The 24,218-nt window shown below is 40.7% G+C and overlaps 2 protein-coding genes across 7 annotated transcripts in view; one reads left to right on the top strand and one right to left on the bottom strand.

Annotated features, from left to right (window-relative positions):
- Window positions 1-11,729, bottom strand: part of pak1ip1 (PAK1 interacting protein 1) — a 58,632-nt gene extending 46,903 nt beyond the window's left edge. The window contains exons 1-3 of the mRNA XM_020514902.2: window positions 11,518-11,729; window positions 8,237-8,399; window positions 1,644-1,764 (exon numbers count right to left, since the gene is read on the bottom strand). Of these exons, the coding sequence (XP_020370491.1) occupies window positions 1,644-1,764; window positions 8,237-8,399; window positions 11,518-11,613 (380 nt within the window). The 5' untranslated portion in view covers window positions 11,614-11,729. The remainder of the gene's footprint in view (window positions 1-1,643; window positions 1,765-8,236; window positions 8,400-11,517) is intronic.
- A 142-nt stretch (window positions 11,730-11,871) lies between these two features.
- Window positions 11,872-24,218, top strand: part of trnau1apb (tRNA selenocysteine 1 associated protein 1b) — a 53,228-nt gene continuing 40,881 nt past the window's right edge. Inside the window, exons 1-2 of one of the 6 annotated variants that reach the window (XM_048616342.1) lie at window positions 11,872-11,988; window positions 17,952-20,335. In XM_048616342.1, coding sequence (XP_048472299.1) covers window positions 20,282-20,335 — 54 coding nt within the window. In that variant the 5' untranslated portion in view covers window positions 11,872-11,988; window positions 17,952-20,281. Of the gene's footprint in view, window positions 11,989-12,634; window positions 16,374-17,951; window positions 20,471-24,218 lie in introns of those variants that run through there. The other 5 variants (XM_048616336.1, XM_048616348.1, XM_048616360.1 and 2 more) reach the window with 5 other exon arrangements.

Here is a 24,218-nt window from a genome sequence, read left to right as displayed (position 1 = left end):
AGAGAGAGAGAGAGAGAGAGAGAGAGAGAGAGAGAGAGAGAGAGAGACACAAACAAAACCCTGATCAGAATAGAAAATTGCTTCTATAACTGCAGATGTAGCTCCAGCACATTACGTTGCCTTCCCTATTTCAGGATCAAGGATGTGACTGGTCAGAAGACAGTCAGAGATCATGGTCCATATCACCAATGACAGAGAAATATGAATAAGATCCTGAAGGTAGAAGAAAGATTAGGCCTTACTAGGAGCACAAAAGGAATCAGTGTGGGGAGGCACACAATGCAGATATGGTTCTTAATTAATATTTTGTATCATTTTCACAAAAAAGATGAGACAATAACTTACACATTATAATTAGGGAGAAGTATGAAATTAGATTAATTCAACAGCGAGAAGGCAAGTACTAATGATTTTAACATCTTTTAAAAGAGCAATACAAAATGTAGGCTGTTAAGGGATGCTAGAGAAGTCGTGTAGGCGCTAACCATCATTTTCCAATGCTCCATAGGTGACAAACATGGTTCCAGATGACTGAAGGTCAAATAAAGTTGTACTACCATTTCTAAATGGCAGAATTCTAACAGGCAAGTTAGCCAAATTTAAGTGACTGGAATATTTGCAGAGAAGATTTTGAGTATCAGAGTACAACTGTCTTGCCATTGCCAGATTTTTCTTTGTCCCCTTTCAGTGTTCACACCACTCTCGATTTCAAGGGGGAATTGGAAAACTGTGCTCAGCACCTCCATAATTTTTATCCTTAATTTTTTCAACAATTAGGAAACATACATCTGGTCCAAGTGATCATTTCTGAACATGGTAAAAAGAAACAGCTGAACTCCAGAAGTGTGGCGAGAATGACAGCCCTTGACATCAAGGCAGCATTTGACTGTGTGGAATCATGGAACTCTAGCAAAACCTGATTCAATGGAACTCCAGGGGAAAATTCTCCACTGGTTGGAGCCATATCTAGTACAAAGCAATGTAGTTGTACTTTCTGAACCAGAGTATTACTGCAGCACTTCCTCAGGGTTCGTGTCCTAGGTCAAACATCCGGAATTGTTCCATGAATTCCTTTCCTCTTCAGGTATTGAAGCAGCCATGTCCATATACACTAAGACTTGGAAAAGTGCTCACTTCCCTCTCACTATAATTTTTAAAATCACATACATCATTCTGGCTTTATCTTTGCAAAGGCCTCTTCCTTGAGGAGCAGATTATATAATACTCATTGGTACCTCTCCCATGACTTCTGCCTCCACTAACTGATCTCCATTTTAGCCTCTAATTAGTTTTGCTGCCTCACACTCATCCAGACAATATCTCTAGACTTCCTTTAAATGTTAGCCATTAATCTCTTCTTATCATAATCTAATTTGCCTTTTTTTCACTTTTATATTCAGCCTTTTAATTTTGTTATCCAGTTTTGTTGCTCTGGTTTTGTTTTTCCTTACTTTTCCACAGGAAAAATGCACTTAGACTGCATCAGAAGGACCTCCTTTTTAAAAAGATTGCTATTGGACTGTTGTGGGAGCTTGTATTTTGCTAGCTACTAGTCAAACTTCATTATGATTTGAAATTTGATAGATACTGCGCTCAGTCACAGACAAAAACGACTAGCACCAAATTGCATGAATGGTTCTTACTTATGAGCTCGAATAGTCTTCAGGCAGTCCCATCTTTTAATGTCCCACACGCAGATGAGCCCATCTTCTGCTCCACTGAGTAAGTGTGTATTTCCATGGAATTCAAGGCAGGTTATTGTACCTTCAGAAAACGAAGGTCAAGATTTGATCAACAATAAAAAAGGTACATACAAATCAGAGATCACCTATTATAAACAGATATTCAATACCAACAGCACCGGTTGCACATCATTGCACTCGATACTTTCCAAATGCATTTATATCACCCCATGCAATCTTAGCTCTCTGCCAAATGTGGAACTGAATTCTGTAGATTCTGTGAAATCCCCAACTTGTGCGCAGTTACTTGATCACATGTATAAGTTTAAGAGAGTTGTCAGGAAGAAGAGGCTTTAATTTCCTTCAATATCCTTAGGTTATTAATTAAAAAGAATAGCCACCAATCTAATTTCTGATTGTTGGCATAAGGGCAGGATTGACTCATGTCATTATGATCATTATGAGTGGCACTTTGCTGTTAAGCTCACTTAATGAACGACAATGATTAGAGAAAAATTTCAGAATTATAGATAGTGCTTCTGAAATGGCACCATGTATGAAGTTCAAGCAAGCAGCAGGAAATCAAACCAGAAATGTTAAAATGTACAAAATGCATCCTCACCAGGAAGATGTTAAAATCCATTTCACTGCTCCCAACAAATCCATTTAATCAAAAATTAGAGGTAGAGAAGTTTGGATAAGTAGTGCCCATATTTTTGGAGCTACAGGCAGCACAGTGGAAACAAACAAATCAATCCACAACTCATCCCTTCATTCACCTCCCAAAATTTTCTTATTAAGTGCAACTCTGAGCTTGCATTCATCTGTTCTGAACAGGGGTCACTGGATCTGAAACGTTAACCCCGATTTCTCTCAGATATTGCCAGACCTGCTGAGATTTTCCAGCATTTCTGTTTTCCTTTCTTGCATTCATTGGCTCACCCTAACACAATTAATACTGCTACGATCTTGCACTTAACATCTCAACTTGAGTGCAAAACTGCTAACTCTTTGTAGAACAGAATCACAATAGCCAACAGGACAGATGATGGCCATTTGGCTCTTTGTTTCCTTTGGGTTTTCTACAAGAGAAAGTCGGCTAGTTTGACATCAATTCTTTCCCTGCAGCTCTGCGAGTTTTTCCTCTTCAGATAACTATTTCAATCGTCTTTTCAAAAACCACAACTGACTCAGCATCCAACCAATCAAGCAGTACATTCCAGGGCAAATCCAAACACTGCGTGGAAAGGTTTCTCTCATCAGCATTTGCTCTTTTAACCATTCAGCTTAAATCAACATCACCTGTGTTTTGCTACCATGCCAATGGGTACAATTTTTCCTGATCTACAAATAATCTGCAAATAATAGTTAGATTTTCATGTTAGGGGATAGTAATTTCCTGGCACTTGTGGTGCAAATGTTATTTACCACTTATCAGCCAAGCTTAGATATTTTCTGGGTCTTAGTACATATGGACATGACTTCTTTAATACCAGAGGAGGGAAGGTTATTGACGAAACTGTTGAAGATGGGTCAACACTAAAACACTGCAGTAATACCCCAGGTAAGATTTGATTGAACTCAAACAGATACATTTATGTTCCTTGGTGTTAGATATGACTCCATCCAGTGGAGAATTTTCCCTTAGATTCCCATTGAGTCTAGTTTTCCTAGAGCGCCATGATTCCACACTTGGTTAAACGCTGCCTTGATATTTCACCACACCTCTGGAGTTCAGCTCTTTTGTCCATATTTGGACAAAGCTGTAAAGAGATCAGAAATTGAAGCTGCCTGGCAGAACTCAAACTGAGCACCACCGAGTAGGTTAGTGTTATGGATTTTTCAGACCATGTTTTAAAAGGCTTAGAACTTCAAAAGGTAACAGTATTTCTAATGCTTGCAAATTAAATACTGCTGCACATGGTAATCATAGAAATATCAGGATAAAAACAAAATACTGCAGATGCTGGATATCTGAAACAAACAAAAGGGAATGCTGAAGAAACTCAGCAGGTATGGCAGCATCAGTGGAGAGAGAAACAGAGTTAATGTTTTGAGTCCAGTATGACTTTTCTTCAGAATCCATAGTTAATCAGGGCCTTGTACACCTATGATTATATGCATTAGGGAAGGATAGACACCTTTGTGTGCTCATGTCCATGTGCTCTGTGTTCTTCAAGAGAGTCTCACTCTAGTATATCCTCTAGATTGTTCCTTCTAGTGTTCTAACTCTGCCCACACTGTTATTTATGCTCACTGATGCACACCTCAGGTGACATCTTCACAAGTTACTCGAGAATCCTGAAGACTTTTCCCTAACAGAAAGTCAACAATCTGTTCATCATTTTGATGACGATCAAAGTACACAAATAAGACAGTGATTGGTCATGCTGGATTTGTTCATTTTATAGACAGGGCATATCTGGGTAATTCTACACATTGCCAGGTATATGCCAAGTTGTAGATGTACTGCAACAGCTTGGGTAGAAGTGAAGTGCAAACTGAGAACAGATCTTTAGTACCATCGCTGGAATGTTGTCTATAGCCTTTACAATATCCATTGCCTTTCTTCATTTTTTAATATCGTGTGGAATGAATAGAAATGGTGGGGGGAGGACTAGCATCTGAGACTGGGGATCTCAGGAGAGGGCAGAGATGAATCAGATTGGGGAAATCATGCCTAACATTTATTTGAATTCTTTGAAGTAGTAACAAGCAGCTAGACAAAGTCACCATAGTCCCAGAGGACCGTAGGGCTGCTCTTTCAGTAGAGAGAGAATGAGAGGTGGTGATTTAACCTGAGGTCACTGCTGGGGAGAGATGTCAAGGAAGTGTCTTGAGTTCTGCGTTCAGCAGAGTTCTTTTACCACACATGCTGGAGAGGCCAGAGACCACTCCAAATCTGGCTTTCATGCGGAGCCCAGTTGCCCTCCTAAATATGGTTCAGATTGGCGAGGTCAATGACACTCTGGTTTCCCCAGCTGAATACAGCATTTTTATACATTTCATGTTACAATAATTACATGCAACATTGATGTCATTGTTCCTTCCAAACCCCTCTACCACCCCCCCCAAATCTATATATTCAATCCTGTGAAATACCTGATCAATGTAGCACACCCCCATGGGCAGCTCTAGGCTCTCAATGATCTCATGATGTTCACCAGGCATCGTTATCATTAGACATTGGGATCTTAAAATATACTTCATTAATATACATTTAAATGTTAACAGTTATACTCCTTCTCAGAAATTTCTCAAACTTGCTTATCTCCAACGACACTTGAATTCTGCAGTTCATTGCTACTCTTATCAAATTATGTTACTCGTCTTAATATTTCCTATTGTCCTAATCACAGGAAATAGAAAAAGGTGCTAATTCCTACTAATTGCTATAAAAATCATAATCACATTTCTAATATAAAGTTAAAGTTAGTTATAGTACAATAGGTTACATCTAATATTAGAATTCTTTAGCCACTGGGTTGTGAGCAGCTGCTGTACCATCTGCCCTTGGAAGGCCAGGTGACCACTATCATGCAGCTGCAACTATAACTCATCCTAGTCACATGCTGTCTTTTAAGATGAAATTTACTGACCCTACTCTAAATACTTCTACACTCACTGTTTTACCTAATAAGACAATATCTATTCCATTAATAAGGTTGAAACTCCATCACTTTCACAGTTCAATGGGTTTTATTAGACATAACCTCATTCTTCTTTTAACTTATCATTTGTCTCTAGATATTGTGGGATCATTACTTTTCTTTTAACTCTTGCTAAATTACAAACTTCGGGCTGTCTATTCCCAGACATCTCTTATCAGACTGTACCTTCTAGACATTTGCAGCTGTGGTTTGTACAGAACTCCCCCGTACATTAATTTATCAGATTCTTTGTTCAATCCCGTTATCTTGGATTTATCTCCTCAAAGCTACTGTTGTGCTAACTTATGATTTTACTTTAATGCTAGACCAGGCAAACTAATTCTGCTTTTGCAGCTAAAAATCTCTGTCACGTTTATGCCAACTCTGACCATGGGCTGACACCTCAGATAAAGGGGAGAGGTCAAAAAGGACAGTCCTTCAGGGTAACCTGAGCTGGTGTAAGAACTGAATTCACACTGCTGGTATCACTCTGTGGCACAAACCCTCCATCCAGTCAAGTGATCTAACTGAACCCAGATAAAAAGGGAAGCAGCAGTGCACTAAATAAATTTGGATTTTCTGAAGGCATTTGATAAGATACCACAGGTTAGGCACTTAAGATAACAGCCCATGCAGAATTGGGATAATGGGGCATTTTCAGGATGGCAGCCTGTAACTATTGGAGTGCTACAGGGATAAATGCTGGGGCCATATTTGCAATATATATTGCCTTGAATGAGGAAAGTGAATGTAATATCACCAAGTTTGAGGATGACACAAAAAGCTGACAGAGGGATATAGACAGAGGTTAAGCAAGTTGGCAAAAACTTAGAATTTTTTGGGAAAATGCGAGTTTACGTACTTTGATAGAAAGAATAGAGAGGTGAATGTTAGTGAAATGGAGGAAGACTACAGAACAGTGGAATTTGGTGTTTCTTGCACATAAATCACAATCGAGTACATAAGTTCAACAGTTAATAGGGTAATAAACTAATTTTTTAAGTAGCATTATGTGCTGTACCTTTTGGAATATACCTTTGGGAAATTCAAAGATATTACCATCTGCTGACTCCCCTTCATCTATCCTGCATGTTATCTCCTCAAAAGAATTCTAATAAATTTGTCAGGCATGATTTCCCCTTCACAAAGTCATGCTGACTCTGCTCGATTACATTATGCATTTCTAAATTGTCTCTATTACATCCTTTATAATAGATTCTAACATTCTCCCAATGACAGATGTTAAGTTAACTGGCTTATAGTGAATTTTATTTTACTTCTCTTTTGAAAAAGAGTGTTATACTGCCAGTTTTGCAACCCTCTGGGACACTCCAGAATCGAAGAATTCTCATAAGATACGTCCACTACCTCTGTAGCTACTTTCTTTAATAGGTTTATTTGAAATCACAAGCTTTTGAAGCGCTGTTCCTTCATCAGGTGACTTCAAATAAACCTGGTGTCATGTGACTTCTGACTTCATCCACCCCAGTCCAACACCAGCATCTTCACATCATGGCTACTTTCTACAAGGCCAGTTCCAGGGACCTATCAGCCTTCCAGCCTATTCAATTTACAGTCATAGTTGTAGATATAGAGTTATACAGCTTGGAAATAGATCCTTCAGTCCAACCAGATATCCTAAACTGATCTAGTCCCATTTGCCAGCATTTGGCCCATATCCCTCTAAACCCTTCCTGTTTATATACCCATCCAGATGCCTTTTAAACATTATAATTTTATCAGCTTCAACAACCTCCTCTGCCAGCTTGTTCCACCCACTGCATGTAAAAGTTGCCCCTTAGGTCCCTTTTAAATCTTCCCCCTTTCACCTCAAACCTATGCCCTCTAGTTTTGGGCTCCCCTATTCGAAGCACATTTTCTCTAGTGATTATTTCTGTATTTATTTCCTCCCCCAATTTTGCCCCTTGATTATTTAGTATTTTTGAAAGGTTATTAATGTCTTCTACTGCAAAGATTGCTGCGAAATAGTTATTCAACGCCTTTGCCATTTCCCAGTTCCCACATTATTTCCCCATCCTCATTCTTCAAGGGGCCAATTTTCACTTTGGCCTTAATCTTCCTTTTTAAATATATATCTTGAAGGACAGCAAGAGTTTCTGTTTTGATATTACTTGCCAGTTTAGCCTCGATTTAGTTTCCCACTGTTTTTTGGTCATCTTTTGCTGGTTTTAAAACTTTTCTCAAACCTCTGGCTTACCTCTACTATTCACTAAATCTTTCCTCTTTTAGGCTGGTGCTATCCTTATCTTCCCTAGTTAACCATGGTTGGTTTATCCCGGCTTCTAGAATCTTCCTTACTGGAATATATTAATCTTGAGAGTCATGAATTGTTCTCTAAAGGTCTGTCCTAATTCCTTAAACATCTTTTCTGCTAAACTACTTTTCCCAGTCCATTCCAGTCAAATCTGTCCTCGTTACTTTCTAATTGTCCTAATTTGGATTTAGCATATTGTTTCTGATCCAAGTTTCTCATTATTGAACTAAATGCTAAAATTTGACCAACATTAAGGGCCAAGTGCCTCCAGTATTTTATGCTTTAAAAGCTTTTTCTAATACTCTGTGGCTTGTAGAATCTCTCGCTGGCATTATCATGTGAAATTCTGAAATTTCATCATGAAATTAGAACCCAAAGACAAAGGCAGTCATAATTTTCTACTCCAAGACTACTGTACAGGTATTAGTTTTTGACAAAAGTGCACACCAGGACCCCAGCAATAATTCTCCAGGGAACAGTACCATAAATCAAATAGTCTCTTCTGTGGCACAAATTTTCTGCTTTTTACACAGCACCATCAATAATCTTAGTAATCAATTCTTCGAGTTACTTTAAGTTATCCACAAAAAGATCAATATCAAAAAGTGTGAAAGCATATTTTTACGCACCATCATGGTACAATAATGATCCTTGATCAATTTTCTTTTTCATGTTGTACAGTTGAATAGTTTCATCTTTACTGCCCGTTGCCACATAGCAATCATTTATAGCCACAGTCGTTAAAGAGGCTGTATGAGCATGATGAGTAAAGTCGGGTTCTATATTCCAGTTCTAGAAAGTGCAAGTAACACAATTTTAGCCAGCATTTGTGACTGTATTTATTAATTTTCAATAGCACTGGACACTTTCAGAAGAAAGTTCATGTCATTTAACACATTCACATGCATATTGTGCCCATGGACTTTCAAAGGCACTTGATAAAATTGTACATAATAGACATGTAAGAAAAATCGAAGCACATGAGCTAAAGGGGTAGTGAGACAGTGTGGAAACAAAATTGACTAACAGACAAAGTTGACAGCACTGGCGAATGATTGAGACACTAGAGGGAGTGATACAGTGATTAGTATTAGAAAGCTTTAATATACATTACTGGCTTGGCACAAGGAATATAAAGCACAAATTAAACGCTTTCAGATAATGCAAAACTGGAAACAATATTAATCAATGAGCAGACTTGTAACAGATTCGAGAGGCTAAAAACAGACTAAAAAAATGAGCAACACAGCATGTGAAATTTTGTACTTTGGTTGTGATATCTTGTGATACATTTTACACAGCAAGTTATTATGATCTGCAATACACTGCCTCAAAAGCTACAATAGAACCTTGCAACAGGAATTTGAAGGGGTGAAATTTGCAGGACTGAGAAGAAACAGCAGGGCTATGAGACAAATGGATTTCAACAAAGCTATAGACAGGTCCCATATGGGAAGCTAATAAAGATGGTAAAAGCTCATGGGATCTAAGCTAATTTGGCAAGAATGGATCCAAAATTGGCTGTGTGACAGGAGACAGGGAGTGGTAGTAGAAGGCTATTTATGTTATTGAACTCAGCACGCAGTGGCATACCACAGGGATCAGTGCTGAGTCCCTTATTGTTTGTGATATTCATGACGTAGATGAGAATGTGGGAGGGATGAAAAATAAGTTTGTAGATGACAAGAAGATTGGCCTGGACTGTTGACAGTGAGGAGGAAGGTGTTAGCATAGAGGACGATACAGATAGACTCGGGGGCAGATCAATGGCAGATAGAATTGAACCCTGAGAAATGTCAGGTGATGCATTTTCGAAGGAGGAACAAGAGAAAAGATTAATCAATAAATGTAAAAACATGAGGAAGCTCAGAGGAATCTTGGGAGTGTTTATCCATAAACTCCTAAAACGTGGTAGGACAGGTTAAGGCAACATACGGCATGCTTGCTTTTATCAGTTATAGCATAGATAATAAGAACAGGGAGGTCATGTTGGAGTTGTACAGAACTTTGATTCAGCCACCGTTGAAATACTGTCACTGCATTGGAGGAGCTACAAAGAAAATTCACCAGAATGTTGCATGGGATGGAGCACTTCAGCTATAAAGAAAGGCTGGATAAAATAATGTTGTTTTCTTGACAGCAGAGAAGGTTGAGAGGTGTCCTGTATAAGATTATGAGGAGAATGGATAGTTGCTTAGAGTGCAGTTGCTCCCTTTAGTTGAAGGTTCAATAACAAGGGAATTGAATTCTGAAGTGAAAGGCAGGAGGTTTGAGAGAGGAATGGAGGAAAAACCTTTTCACTCAAAGTGTAGTGGAGGTCTGGAATGGAGTGCTTGGGAGGGTAGTTGAGGTGGAAAATCTCAACCTCTTAAAAAATACTTAGATAAGCTCTTGAAAAGACATAACATTGGAGGCTAAGGGTCTGGTGCAGGAAAATGCAAGTAGCGTAGGGTGTAGAAAATTTTTGGAAGTATAGATTTTATGGGACAAAAGGCCTCTTCTGTAGTCTAAGATTGTATGAGCCATTCAAGAAAGATGGCACACTATAATGGGCTAAATAATTATATTCAGAGTAAGTATGAGAAGACTTAAATGCACTGTAGCAATGTAATAAATCAAACAATTTATAAAATACAAATAAACCAGCTAGAAGAATAAGGTTGCAACATTGGAAAAGCAGCCAGTAAATTGATAAGGTTTGTGATCCTGGGCCTATTCTTTCATCCATGAAGGTGATTCAGGCTTCAATCTGAAATGCAATTTAAGTAGAGACTCAATCAAAAGTGGTTGGCTACCTGAGCCTGTTATTTAGTTGTTGATTTAGATGTAGTGCTATTTTAAACATGGTACAAACAATGCTCACCACTGTTAATAGTGAAACCCGACAACAATATGCTGTGAAATATGCAAATTAGTAAACCATTTCATTCCTCTAGAAGCTGTAATGATCATTATTTCTTGCCATTTGACACATCACTAAAATAAAGGGAATGGTGTGAAGTTGTTGCATTCACGGGTATATACATGCTAAACTCAATAGATGTATTTAGGGTTTGCCTGATCCAGAGTCTGACAGTGAATGAGCTAACAGGCATAGTCCCATTCTTTCAGATTATACTTGGAGAGACAAAACAAAGTGTATTAATTTGAGGAAGGGAGATAAAAGAAAGATTAAACACACTACTTTAACATTTCATCTCATTCTTAATCCAATATTTCTTTTACACGCTGAATTTGTTTTATTATGCCCGATTTGAAATTGAACTTATACTAAAACTGAAACAACCTGAAATGTTAACTTGTTTCTCTGTCTCACAAACGCTATCAGACCCGTTGACACTTCAAGCTCTATTACGTTTCTTCCCCCCCAAAAAAAACCAAAATATATCCTAGTTCAGACTACACTCCTTATTATCAATATTTCAAATCGATTGGTTAAAGAGGTTGGTTGCCTGTTTCGTTCATATAGGTTTCACTATACTCTAGGGTGTTTTGGATCATAGGAACTAACGACGTAAAACCCTTCAAGTGCCCGACCAAATTCAGTTGTTTAAAAAAAAGGCTCCATCACTGACCGCAAAGTCCAACCTACAGTCCGGATTCCCAGGCAACGATCCATACGTGGTATTTTAATACTGTCCAAGATAGATCAACCACCCCAATGTTTCTCAAATCATTCGGATCTGCTGCTGGCCTTTGAAAATATACTATTTTAGAGTTAACAAAATGTCGCTAACTCAGAAGGATGAATTCAGGAATGAAGGCATCCAAGACGATCGGCCCCAGAAGCTGAACTACGTAACAGGTGGCCTGTGAACCAGAACCAATCAACAACTCTCAGGTAAACCTTAACACTGTTTCGAGCTAACCTGCAAATCCACCTTTACATAAACGACAGATACATTCTCACCTGCCCAGGCCTTTTTATCCGATAACCGAAAATAATCTGTTCGTAACAACCACCAATCAGCACCACTTCAGAGTCGGTCCTGACCTCAACATCCATCTCTCACCTCTTGTCGCAGCTAGTGAGAAAGGACCAAGGGCCTTGCGATATTTTATCGGCGCGGCTGAAATACGTCAATGGATGCCCAATTCCACTTGCTGATCCTAATGGAAGTTATTTAACTTTTGTTGCTTGTGCAACTGCTCAACTTGTTGACAATGTCGGGCACAAGGCGTGATAGGAAAGTTACTTCTCCTCCGAGTCACCTATGAGCGAGAAATAGTCAGGCTGCGCTCCGGCAGTCATAGAGGACGGAATAACGAACCGTTGCTCCTCTGTGGGAACGGGGACGACTGTTTTGATCGAACGTGCAGCGGGATTTAAGACACTTTAAAGCAGACTCACGGGAGCATGGCCACGCTGTGGATGGGCGACGTGAGTGTTATCACTTTTTTTTTTAAAAAAAAGAACTTTTTATGATTCATTTTCTTCCACCACCAGGAAAACATCCAAGAGGCCAACTGAACATTAAGAAGCAAAGCCTGTTAAGGGCAATGCTATCATTAAAATGTGGAACGGTTAGGGAGAGAAGGAGGTGACTAAATCAAATGAGTTGGGGGGAGAAATAAAGCACCGTAACCTTCGCGGTGCCTGCCTGGCCTTAAAGGCATTGAGAGCATTGGTGGACACGACACGCCCCCTCTCCAAGACACCCGGGCTTGAACGTAACCATGGAAGACGAGCAGTCAGTCGACAGAAACAACCCCACCCACAGCCCGCTGCCTGGACTTGTTTATTGCCAGCCGAGCCAGGCCCAGGAGTAGACCCACGAGGAGGTCTGCCTATTTGCCCCCTCCCTTCCGCAGCGGGTACCCAAAGATCAAACACAACAGAAGGTTTATCAAAAAACTAAAAGGGGAGTCTAAAGCTCACAACCAATATATATGTGATCCATGAACTCCACAGTGCCGTAAAATAAACAAGTAGGTCTGGGAGTCTGTGAATCCGTAATCTGCGGTTATAAGGGACCCCGGCGTGCAACAGCACGACTCAAGTCCCAGATGGAAAGAGGGAGGACTCGAGCGTAGAGAGCCCTCTATTGGGGATCCCTGCTGCCCGGAGGCAAGTAAGCATGTCAAGGCCTATTTCAGCAGCGGAAATGGAAGCGGCGAGGTTGATGGTGTGCTGCAGCAGCTGTACAAGAGCCGGTTAAACGACACACAACACAGATTGTGGGATGCAGGTCCTGAGGGAGTTCACGACCTTCGGGCCAATATGAAATTCCGACCAAACAGGCGCGTGCACAATGTCGGGTCCAGTCATCGCCATTTTCAGATGGCATTGGCTGTGTGAGCTGGGAGTCCAATGCTGCTCTGCTTTCCAATTCCTGCAGCGACATCCAACTCAGGCCTCCATCAGCCAGCATGTTTCCCAACTCTGGTCACCCCCGTGGCCATGGCCTTGCTCTCAGCTAGCCACTCCAACTAGTGATGGTGGAGGTGCAGATTCCTGAGCAATGGCTGTCTGATGATAGCCACTACTCCTGATGGCGGGAAGATCTAGCACGAGTCAACCATGTTCCAGACATTGATCAGGCCCTGGTAGAAGACAGGCAACATCCTGAGGGCGACTTGCAGACCCACGAGGTCAATGAACAGGAGTTGTATGTCGTAATTGAGGTTGTGCACTTAGCTGAAAAAATACGTTGCCAGGGGGAACCATCTAGGAAGATGCTCAACGTAAAGATGTCGCTGAAGGGTCTGAAAGTGGAAAATCACCACCTAGGTGTGGAAGCACCCCAGTGACTGACCGCTGTTCTCAATGCCGAGACTCGGAAGCTCTGCTGTGACCCAGTGCAATCTTCTCTGGACTTTTGTCATAAAACCAGGAGGAGAGGCCAAAGGCATCAGTTGGTACAACAGCATGGAGGCCGCCAGTTGGTTTATGACCAGCACTCGGCTCCTGTAAGATAATACTTGAAGCAGTCCTGTCCAGCGGCCTAGGCAAGCTGAGACTTTGGCCTCCATCTCCTGCCAATTCATCAGCCACAGTTCCTCAGCTAGGCTGAGGTAGACCCCCAGATAGGGTAGATGTGTGGTACTCCAGCTGAACGCCCGTAATTCCTCTGGCAGGGAATCCACCTGCTGTAGATTGACTAGGGATCTGGAACATTTGGCCCAGTTGATCCTGGCGGAAGATATGGCTGAGTACACTGCCTGGCGCTCATGCATCTCCCCTTAATCGACAAATGTGCTAGGAGAAAAAAAAGCATCAAATGTGAAATGTGGGACTGGGCATGTGTCACAGTACAATGAGTGGAATGTAGATTGATCAGGAGCAATACTGGGCGTTTGACCCTTGACCCAGTGGTAGTCCCCTTGTCTGTCAGAAGCGTATAGTCTCCAAATTTTTGCTCTGCCTGTATGTTTCCTCAATTATCAAGCAGCTTGTCACTTAAATGCTCACGAACCACTGTACTGTTGGAAAAATACATTTTTTTAATACCTTTCACAATATCTCAATATCCCCCTTTACTGCTCTTAAGATAATTGCATAATATTCTACTCATCTCTATTCTAATCTAGGACACACATTAGTATATCTGCACAAAGAAATGCCCATAAACAGCAATACTGTATTTATTTTGATGGATTGAGGAGTATGCATTAGTTAATAGAGTGTGCAAATGGTTGACAAGATGTAACAGGTCGTATGCCACAGGGATCAATTTCTGGGCCTTAACCTTTAACTGGTCAAATGACTTGAATGAAGAGACTGAAAGTATGATTGCTAAATTTTCTGACAAGATAAATAAAGAAGGAAGGTACATTGTGAAGAGAACAGAGTGACATGTGTATAGATATGTTAAGTCATTGGGCAAAAATCTGGCAAATGAAGTATAAGGTGGAAAAATGTGGAATTTTCCATTATGGCAGGGATAATATAAAAGCATACTGTTTAAGTAGTGGTAGATTGAGAGCTGTGAGAAGTAGAGGAATCTGTGGGCCCTAGTGCAAGAACCACAAAAGATTAATATGCAAATACAGCAAGTAATTGGAAAGGCTGATAGAATGCTTTCATTTATCATGTGGCAAATTGAATGCAAAAATAGGAAGGTTATGCATTAGCTTTACATGTCATTAGTGAGAACACAGCTGGAATACATTGTATAGAATTGACCTCCTTATTGAATGAAGGATGTAAATGCTTTGGAGATAGTTTAGAAAAGGTTTTCCTGGAATGAGCAGGTTGGCTCATGTGAAAATGTTGGACAGGCTAGGCTATTATCTGCTGGATAAGGACCTGGGTGTCTTTGAATCACAAAATGTCAGCATTCAGATAAAACAAGGAAATTAGGAAGGCAAACAGAATGTTAATCTTTACTGTAAGGGGAAGGAAGCAGAAAAATAGGGAAAGTCTTGCACATTGGTGACACCGCAGCTTGAGTACTGCAGAATTTTGGTCATCTTACTTTTGGAGGCCCATTTTTGAATCAGAAACAACTTAAAGAAGGTTCATTAGACTGATTCCTTACCTTAGGGGGAAAGGCCGAGCTAGTTGAGCCTATTCTGATTGGAGATGAGATGAACAAAAGATGATCCTATTAAGACATAACATTCTGAACAGGTTTGACAGAATAAATGTTGAGATGTGTGTTTCCTTTCATGAGAATCTAAAACTAGGGCACAGTTTGAAAGTAAGGGCTTCTCTAATTTAAGACAGTGGTAGAAAGGAATTTCTTCTCTCATTGGGTCATTTGTCTTTAGAAATCTCTTCTCCAACCAGCAAGTAGAGGTTAGGTCATTGAAAATATCTAATGCAGAGTTGGACAGATTTTTGAGTGACAAGGGTGTCAGTGGGAAACAGACAGGAAAGTGGATTTAGGGTCACAATCAGATCAGCTAAGATTTAGTTGAATGGCAGATGAGTCTTGACAGTCTGAATGGCCTATTACAGCTCCTATTTCAAATGTTACGAAGCAGTGTGTAAAGTTTTTCTATTTTACAGAGGTATGCAAATTGAGGTTATTGTTCACATAGCATTCCTTCCATCCATCCTACATTTGGATTTTGGAGAGATGGGATGGACTTTAGTTGCTTCATCAAGGACTTGCCCTTCCATAGTCAGAAGTGGGTTGTTCGCTGATGATTTCACAGTGTTAGGCACTGTTTGCGATGACTCAGATACTGAAGCACTTCATGTCCAAATGAAGCAAGTCCTGGACAACATCCAGATTTGGGCTGAGAAATGCCCACAAAGGCCCACTGAACACCATCTTCAAGAGAATCTAACCATTACTCCTTGACGTTCAACAGTATTACCATTGTTGAATTTCCCACCATCAATAACTGGAGGATTTCTGTTGACCAGAAACTGAATTGAACCAGCCATTTAAATGCTCTGGCTCCAAACAGCAGGTCAGAGGCTAGAATTCATGAAGCAAGTAACTCACCTCCCGACTCCCAAAAGAATATCTGCCATCAACAAGGCACAAATCAGAAATGTGATGAAATACTCTTCTTTTGCCTGGATGGATGCAACATCCAACAACATTCAAGAACCATGATGCCATCCAGGAAAAGCAGTCCATATAATTAGCACCATACATACAAACGTTCACTCCCTCCACCAGTGAGGCATTGGAGCAGCAATCTTTTAAATAATGCCATGGCATACAAGGCCTTGTTTTAACATGTCATCTTAAACGTGACCCTGGACAATAGTGTAACGCTGTCTTTGTATTACATTAGAGTGACATCCCAGATTTCTAAGCTGAAATCTTAGTTTGCAACCTAGATGCACAACTTTCTGGCTCAGCAGTAAGTGGTAGAACATTCTTGGTTTTCTGCTACAAAGATTATTTACAAGTATGCTGGAATAAGTAAAACACTAACTTTATTTGAGAAACATTTTCTTCTGGCTTTATTTTGCCAGGAGATAAAGCAAGGTCATATGATATTGCGTAATTTTTTGGAATGATGCATACTTTATCTCATTAACTTTTCATACCTTAAACTACATCTACCCAAGTGTCTGATTCTACATGTTATATTACATCTCACCCCATATCTCTCGTTTCAATTTTTTTTTGTAAAAGGAATAGTCGCTGTGGCAATTTTACTAGTTTGCAGTTAGCAGTGGCTGTTGTTACTCACTGTTTCTGCCTCTCCTGCTTTTGATCTTAACATACTCCATTGTGTTGGTCATTTTTGGGATGCCCTGAATTATCAATAGATTTTATGTCTTGACCATGCTTTGTTTGCTCAGTTGAATTGTCTCTTAGTCAAGAGTTGACTTGATCTTAAGTGGCCAGGCAATGCTTCATCTAAGATTCCTGACAATGATTCTTTCCCTAATTAGTTCTTCTTTTAAGATGCCATATGCAAACTTCTTGTGTAAGCCAATGTAGATCATTGATACAATGTAGCTCGCTAAGCTTAATTAGAGGCTTGAAATTGTAAAAACCTCTCACTGTACACCTGTACTTCTGCACTAGAGTACATGTGACAATAAAGGATATTCTAGTCTGTTCTGTTCTATTCTATTCTATGCTATGCTATTCTACTCTAGTTTTAGTTTGTTGAACAATTTTTTTTTCTTGCAGATTGAAGTGTGTATTGAGTGCTTCTCTTACCACTTGTACATAATGATTTCTTCATTGACCCCTTGACTGTTCAGCCACCCATTTTGATTTGATTTATTGTTGTCACACACACTGAGATACAGTGAAAAGCATTGTTTTGTGTGCTATCCAGGCATAATTAATCATGCGTTATGTAAGTACATCAAGGTGGTAGTACAGAATGCAGAATATTGAGTTACGGCTACAGAGATGGTGCACAGAAAGATCAAATGTAACATATGAGAGGTCTGTTCATAAGTCAGATAATAGCGTGGAAGAAGTTGTTTTTGAATCTGTGGGTACGTGTTTTCAAACTTTTATACCTTCTACCCGATGGAAGAGAGTACAACCCTGCCTTTGATTATATTGACTGCTTTCTCAAGGTGCGGGAAGTAGCGATGGAGTCAGTGGAAGGAAGGCTGGTTTGCATGGTGGACTGGGCTGCATTCACAACTCTCTGTATCTTTGGTTTTGTTATGGCTGTAATGTTCTATGTTCTATGCTATTTTAAAGAATATTTATGGTCTGCTGAGCTCTTAAATTACATTTAAGAAGGCTGCTTATTGCAGGTGCCACCACTAGGTGGTGTAGCCATCGAGCATGCTCAGAAACACAGGTTGCAAAGCAACAGACCATCGTCAAGAGACTCTGATACCTACTCATGTTATTCCAGCGAATTGGTTTGTCTCTAGCACCATCTTACTTTTGATTATTTGTATTTATCTCTCTGCCTTAATTAATAAGTTCATAGGTTATCCCTTCTCTTGTTTTTCAGCTGCCAACACTTTACTCACACTGTTTATATTAATCTATTGACACTTTTGATTACCTGCAAAGACTTGTTATTCAGCGAACCGACACTCGACTCACACTGTTATCTACTTATCTGTTGACATTCTTAATTACCTGACAAGATCACGCGTATTGACACAAATGTCAAGTTTCAGCAGAGATGCAAGGAAGCAGACAAGATCCCGAAAGGACTACAGATCATGAACCTACTCAAGTCGGCTTACAACACGGACTACACTGAGAGACTCTGCCATCGTACTTCTCGCACACTCCTCAACCATCCCATGCACCAGCTTTGCAGCAGACGCCACAATCTTGAAACCAAGATAGAGCCCATAATCTCAGCTTGCGCTCACAACACAACAGACCAGCTACAAGACACTGCCAAGCAGACGAGGCAGTGGAACTACATCACCTATATGCATGCCAAGATCAGGAAACTTGAGAAACTCAGTATCACCGCTAGCAGCAACCAAGCCTTCCCCGATATCACGATTGAAACCTATCACCACAGGGAAGTCCATTGTGAACTTGTCTGACTACATCCTTCAACCAGATGAAATTGAAGTTCCAGCTGAGGCTCAATTTCTGCCCCACTATCAAAATGAACTCCATTGCTCACGTGGCAGACATAAAGGAATTCATCAGGCGAATGAGGCTCCAGGAATAATTCCACAAGCCCCAAGATGTCGGCACCAAGCCCAATAAGACAACTAACAAATCAGAACAGTTGACAGAGAGATCTGCAGTGCAGCAACCGTAAAAGAAAGAATCAAATTGGACCCTCTGGAAGGCTGTTGCCCTACATCTGACATGTATGCTCAAGCCATCAGGAGATGCGTCAACGCCAGTTTCATCAATCGTGCTCACAAGGTAGCCCAGAACGTCACCTAAATAAATGCAATGCATTCCATGCTCTCAAGACCAACCACAACATCGTCATCAAACCAGCAGACAATGGAGGAGCTATTGTCATACAGAAAAGAATGTACACTGCAAAGAAATGTACCGACAACTGAACAATCAGGAACACAACAGACAGTTACCCACCGATCCAATCAAAGAACACACCCATCAACTCGACAAACTGATCAAGACCTCTGATCCAGACCTTGAGAGCATCCTGTGTGCTTTTATCCCACTTACTCACGCATAGGAAACTTCTATTGTCTCCTGAAAATACACAAAGCCAACACACCCTCACGCCTCATCATACCAGGCAACGGATCCCTGTGTGAGAACCTCTCTGGCTATGTTGAAGGCATCTTGAAACCCATCATACAAGGAACCCCCAATTTCTGTCATGACAGTACAGCCTCCTTACAGAAACTCAGCACCCACGGATCACTAAAACCAGGAACATTCCTTGCCACAATGGACATTTCGGCACTGTACACCAACTTCCTCCATGAGGACGGCATCGCTGCAACAGTCTCAGTACTTAACATTGACAACTGCCAATCTCCAGACGCCATCCTACAACTCGTTCGCTTTATCCTTGACCACAATGTCTTCATCTTTGACAACCAGCTTTATCCAGATACATGGAACAGCCATGGGGACCAAATTTGCACCACAATATGCCAACATTTTCATCACGAGTTCAAGCAAGCCTTCTTCGCCATACAAGACCTCCAACCAATGCAATACACCAGTTACATCAATGACATCATCTTCCTTTGGAGTCACCGTGAAGAATCACTGAAACAACTACACAACAATATCAACAAGTTTCATTCCACCATCAGACTCATCATGAACTATTCCTCAGAATCAGTTTCATTCTTGGATACATGCATCTCCATCAAGGATGGAGACCTGAGTACTTCCCTCTGCTGCAAGGCCAATGGATAACCTCAGATGCTCCACTTCTCCAGCTTACACCCTAAACGTTAAAGAAGCCACCCCCTATGGACAAGCCCTGCGTATACACAGATCTGCTCAAAATGGAGGAGGAATATGAAGGACATGTACAGATGCTGAAAGACGCCATCATAAGAATGGGATATGATGCTTAACTCATCGTTCGACAGTCCTGATGTACTACAGCAAAAAACCACAGTCATCTCCTGAGAAGACAGACACAGGATACAACTGAGTGCACTTTGTTGTTCAGTACTTCTCTGTAGTGGAGAAACTATGCCATGTTCTTTGCAACCTTCAGCATGTCATTGATGATGATGAATAACTTGCCAAGGGCATCCCTATGCCTCCACTACTCACCTTCAAACAGCCACCTAACCTAAAACAGACCATTGTTTGTAGCAAACTGCCCAATCTTCAGCAGAACAGCGATCACGATACCATACAACCATGCCAAGCTCTGCAAGACATTTCAGATCATCAACATGGATACTACCATCACACGTAAGAACATCACCCACCAGGTACACCATCACCTGTTGAACTGTAACCTGGTGTCATGTGACATCTGACTTTGTCCACCCCAGTCCAGTGCTGGCATCTCCACAACATAATATTGTTGGTGTATAGGATTTTTAGGTAAAGTAGTGGGGAGATATAAAAGTAGGGGCAGTAGCAATATTGATTAAAGAAGCAATTTTATCTGTGAGGTGAGATGATATGGTGAGAAGGATTGTCAAATGTGGCCATATGGTTTGAACTGCAGAATAAAAGATGGAAATCAATATTGGTGTGTTTTATAGGCCCCTTTATTGTCAAAAGGATACAGAAAAGCAAAAATACAGGCAGATTTTTGAGATTCAAAATCATAGGATAATAACAGTAGGAATTACATCTATCTTATTAACTGGGATAGAAACAATGTAAAGAACATGGGAGTGCGTAAACACTAGGAAGCTCAGAGGAACAGGGGGATCTTGGTTGTTTGTCATAATTGGGTTATCGGCAGGAGACAAGAGTGGTGGTGGAGGATTGTTTTCTGACTGGAGACGTGTCACTAGCGGTGTTCCGTAGGGATTGGTTCTGGGTCCCCTTTTGTTTGTTACTTATATAAATGATTTGGATGTGGACATATATGGCATGGTTAGTAAGTTTGTGGACGACACCAAAATTGGTGGCATAGTAGACAGTGAAGAAGGTTTTTTAAGATTACAAAGGGATCTTGATCAAATCAATCAGTGGGCTGAAAAGTGGCAGATGGAGTTCAGTCTGAATGAATGCGAGGTATCATATTTTGGTATAACAAACAGGGTTAGGACCTGACAGTGTGGACACAGGCCATTCAGCCCAACAAGTTCACACCCACCCTCTGAAGAGCATCCCATGCAGAGCTATACCCCTATCCTGTCCCTGCAACTCTGCATTACCCATGGCTAACTCACCTAACTTACACATCCCTGAACACTATGGGTAATTTAACATGGCCAATCCACCTAACCTGCACATCTTTGGACTGTGGGAGGAAGCCTGAGCACCCAGCAGAAACACACGCAGACACGGGAGAACGTGCAAACTCCACCCAGACAGTCACCCGAGGGTGGAATCGAACCTGGGTCCCTGGCATTGTGAGGCAGCAGTGATAACCACTGACCCACTGTGCTGCCCAGTGGTAGGGCCTTGGGTAGTGTTGTAGATCAAAGGGACCTAGGGGTTCAGATACGTAATTCTTTGAAGTTAGCATCACATGTAGACAGGGTGGTTAAACAGGCATTTGGCTTGCTTGCCTTCATCACTCAGACCTTTGAGTATAGGAGTTGGGATGTGTATTGAGGTTGTACAAGATGTTGGTGAGGTCTCTTCTGAAGTATTGTGTACAGTTCCGGTTGCCCTGCTACAGGAAGGATATTATTAAATTGGAGAGGGTTCGGAAAAGATCTATGAGGATGTTGCTAGGTATAAAAGATTTGAGTTGTAAAGAAAGGCTGGGTAGGCTGGGACTTATTTCCCTGAAGCATAGGAGGTTAAGAATTGACCTTAGAGGTTTATAAAATCATGAGGGGTGTGGAAAGGGTTAATGGCAGGTGTCTTTTCCCTAGATTGGGTATTTCAAGACTATTGGGCACATTTTTAAGGTGAGAGGAGAGAGATTTATAAAAGTCATGAGGGGCAAATTTTTCACAGAGGGTGGTTTGCATGCAGAATAAACTTTCTGAGGAAGCGGTGGATGTGAGTACAACTACAATGTTTAAAAGACATTGGATGGATATATGAATATGAAATGTTTGGAGGGATATAGGCCAGAAGCAGACAGGTGGGATTAGTTTGGTTTGGGATTATGTTCGCATGGACTGGTTGGACCGAAGGGTCTATTTCTGAGCTGTACAACTGCATGACTCTATGACTATGACTCTATATCCTTGAAGGTGGCAGGACAGATTATTACGGCTGTTAAGACACTTGTCTTTATCAGTTATGGCATAGATTATAAGAACCAGGAAAATATGTCAGAACTGTGCAGAGCTTTGGCCTCAGTGGGAGGAATGTGTGCAGTTCTGGTCATCACATTATAGCAAGGATGATTGCGCTGGAAGGAGTGGGGAAGAGGAAATTCATCAAGATGTTGTTTGGGATCAAACAATTTAGCCATGAAGAAATACTGGAAGAGATTGGATTATTTACTTTGGAACAGAGATGGATGAGGGAAGACCTGATGGAAATGTTTAAAGTTTTCAGGGGCATGGTCAGGGTGGATAGAAAGCAGCTATTCCCACAGCTGAAGGTTCAATGACAAGGGGGAATAATCTCAAGGTGAAAGGCAGGAGGTTTAAAGGGGATTTGAGGAAAAATGTTTCACCAAGAGGGTGATGGGAATCTGGAATGTACTGCCTGGGATGGAAGTTAGGCAGGAAAAGTGTCATAATACTAAAGTCTATGTCTAAGGGCCTAGTGCTGGAAGGTGGAACTTGTGTAGACTAAGTTTTTTTGATGGTGCAGAATTGATGGGCCAAAAGGCCTCTTCTGTACTGTATGATTTTATGAATTCTTGAAATGTATTTGTAATTTTTTTTAGCAGGAAATGGCAAGCCCCATAAGAAAAGGGGTCATTCTGGACGTTGTTTTAGGAAATGAAGCTGGACAGTGGGAGAATATGTTTGTGGTAGTAATCATTCAGTGTGATTTAGAGTTATGAGAAAGGGCAGAGAGCTCAATTGAGCAAAGTTAATTTTACTTAGCTAAAATATGACTTAGCAAAAGTGATCTGGAATCAGGTATTTGAAGGTAAACAACTGTCAGAGTAATGGGAAGCCTTCAAGAAAGAAATAAAATCAAATCTAGAGTCCCCTGGATGTTAGGGAACATAGAACAAAATAAGGCAAGTAGGGAATGCTTATGCCAAATACAATGACAACTTAGGCCAAGAAAATTATAGAAAATACAGTAGTAAAATTTAGAATGAAATTTAGGAAAGCAAAGGAAAAGTATGAAAAAGATTTTTATGAAAAAGGATTTGCATAAAAATCAAAGAAAACTCAGTAACATTTTATAGCTTTATGAAATTCCAGAAAATAGCTAAGCAAGGAGTAGTGCAGCATAAAATAAAACCAAATGTGGAAGTAAAATAAAACGGTTATGGTTCTTAATCAAGACTTTGTCTTGTCTTCACAGAAGAGAATAATGCACACAGTATAGATAATAATATGTGCAAAATATTTGATAATCATAGTAAACGAAAAGAAAGAAAGACTTGCATTTAATGCTTTTCACAACTATCAATGCTTCAAATCACTTTATAGCCAGTGAAATACTTTTTGAAGGGTAATTGCTGTTTAAATGTAAAATTGTGGCAGTGAATTTGTATTCGGCAAGCTCCCATAGATAACAACATGGTAATGACTAGATAATCTGTCTTATTGTAACTTTGAGTATGGAATAAATAATGGTCAGGACACTGAGAATAGCACCCCTGCTCTATCTTTCAAAGTAGTGCATTGGAATCTCTTATATCCACCCAAGTAAAGTGGAGGGGACCTCAGTTTAAAGACTCATCAAAAAAGGTGGTACCTCCATTAATGTGATGCTCCCTCACTACTGCACTGTCATTGCCTTGATGTTCATGTTTATGTTCTCACCCCTGAAGTGGGACTTGAACCCAGGGCTTTGTGATTCAGAGGCAAGTGTGCTGTCAGCTGAGCCCCCCCCGTAGATCATCACCATGTTTTGGTGGAGGGGCTTGCATGCTACGACATATCCTTAGCGATTCCAATTAGGGGTCCTTGCTGCTAGTAGAGCCACTCTCAGTGGCTTAATTGGGGTGAGATGCCAGACAAAGCGTGTCCAAAAATTTCAGCAGGTCTGGCAGCATCTGTGGAGGAGAAAACAGAGTTAA

This window comes from Rhincodon typus, chromosome 2 (genome assembly GCF_021869965.1).
Source record: "Rhincodon typus isolate 14 chromosome 2, sRhiTyp1.1, whole genome shotgun sequence".
In the NCBI taxonomy this organism is placed as follows: Eukaryota; Metazoa; Chordata; class Chondrichthyes; order Orectolobiformes; family Rhincodontidae; genus Rhincodon; species Rhincodon typus.
The sequence above is the reverse complement of the archived record's forward strand: the minus strand, read 5'-3'. Positions and strand labels throughout refer to the sequence as shown.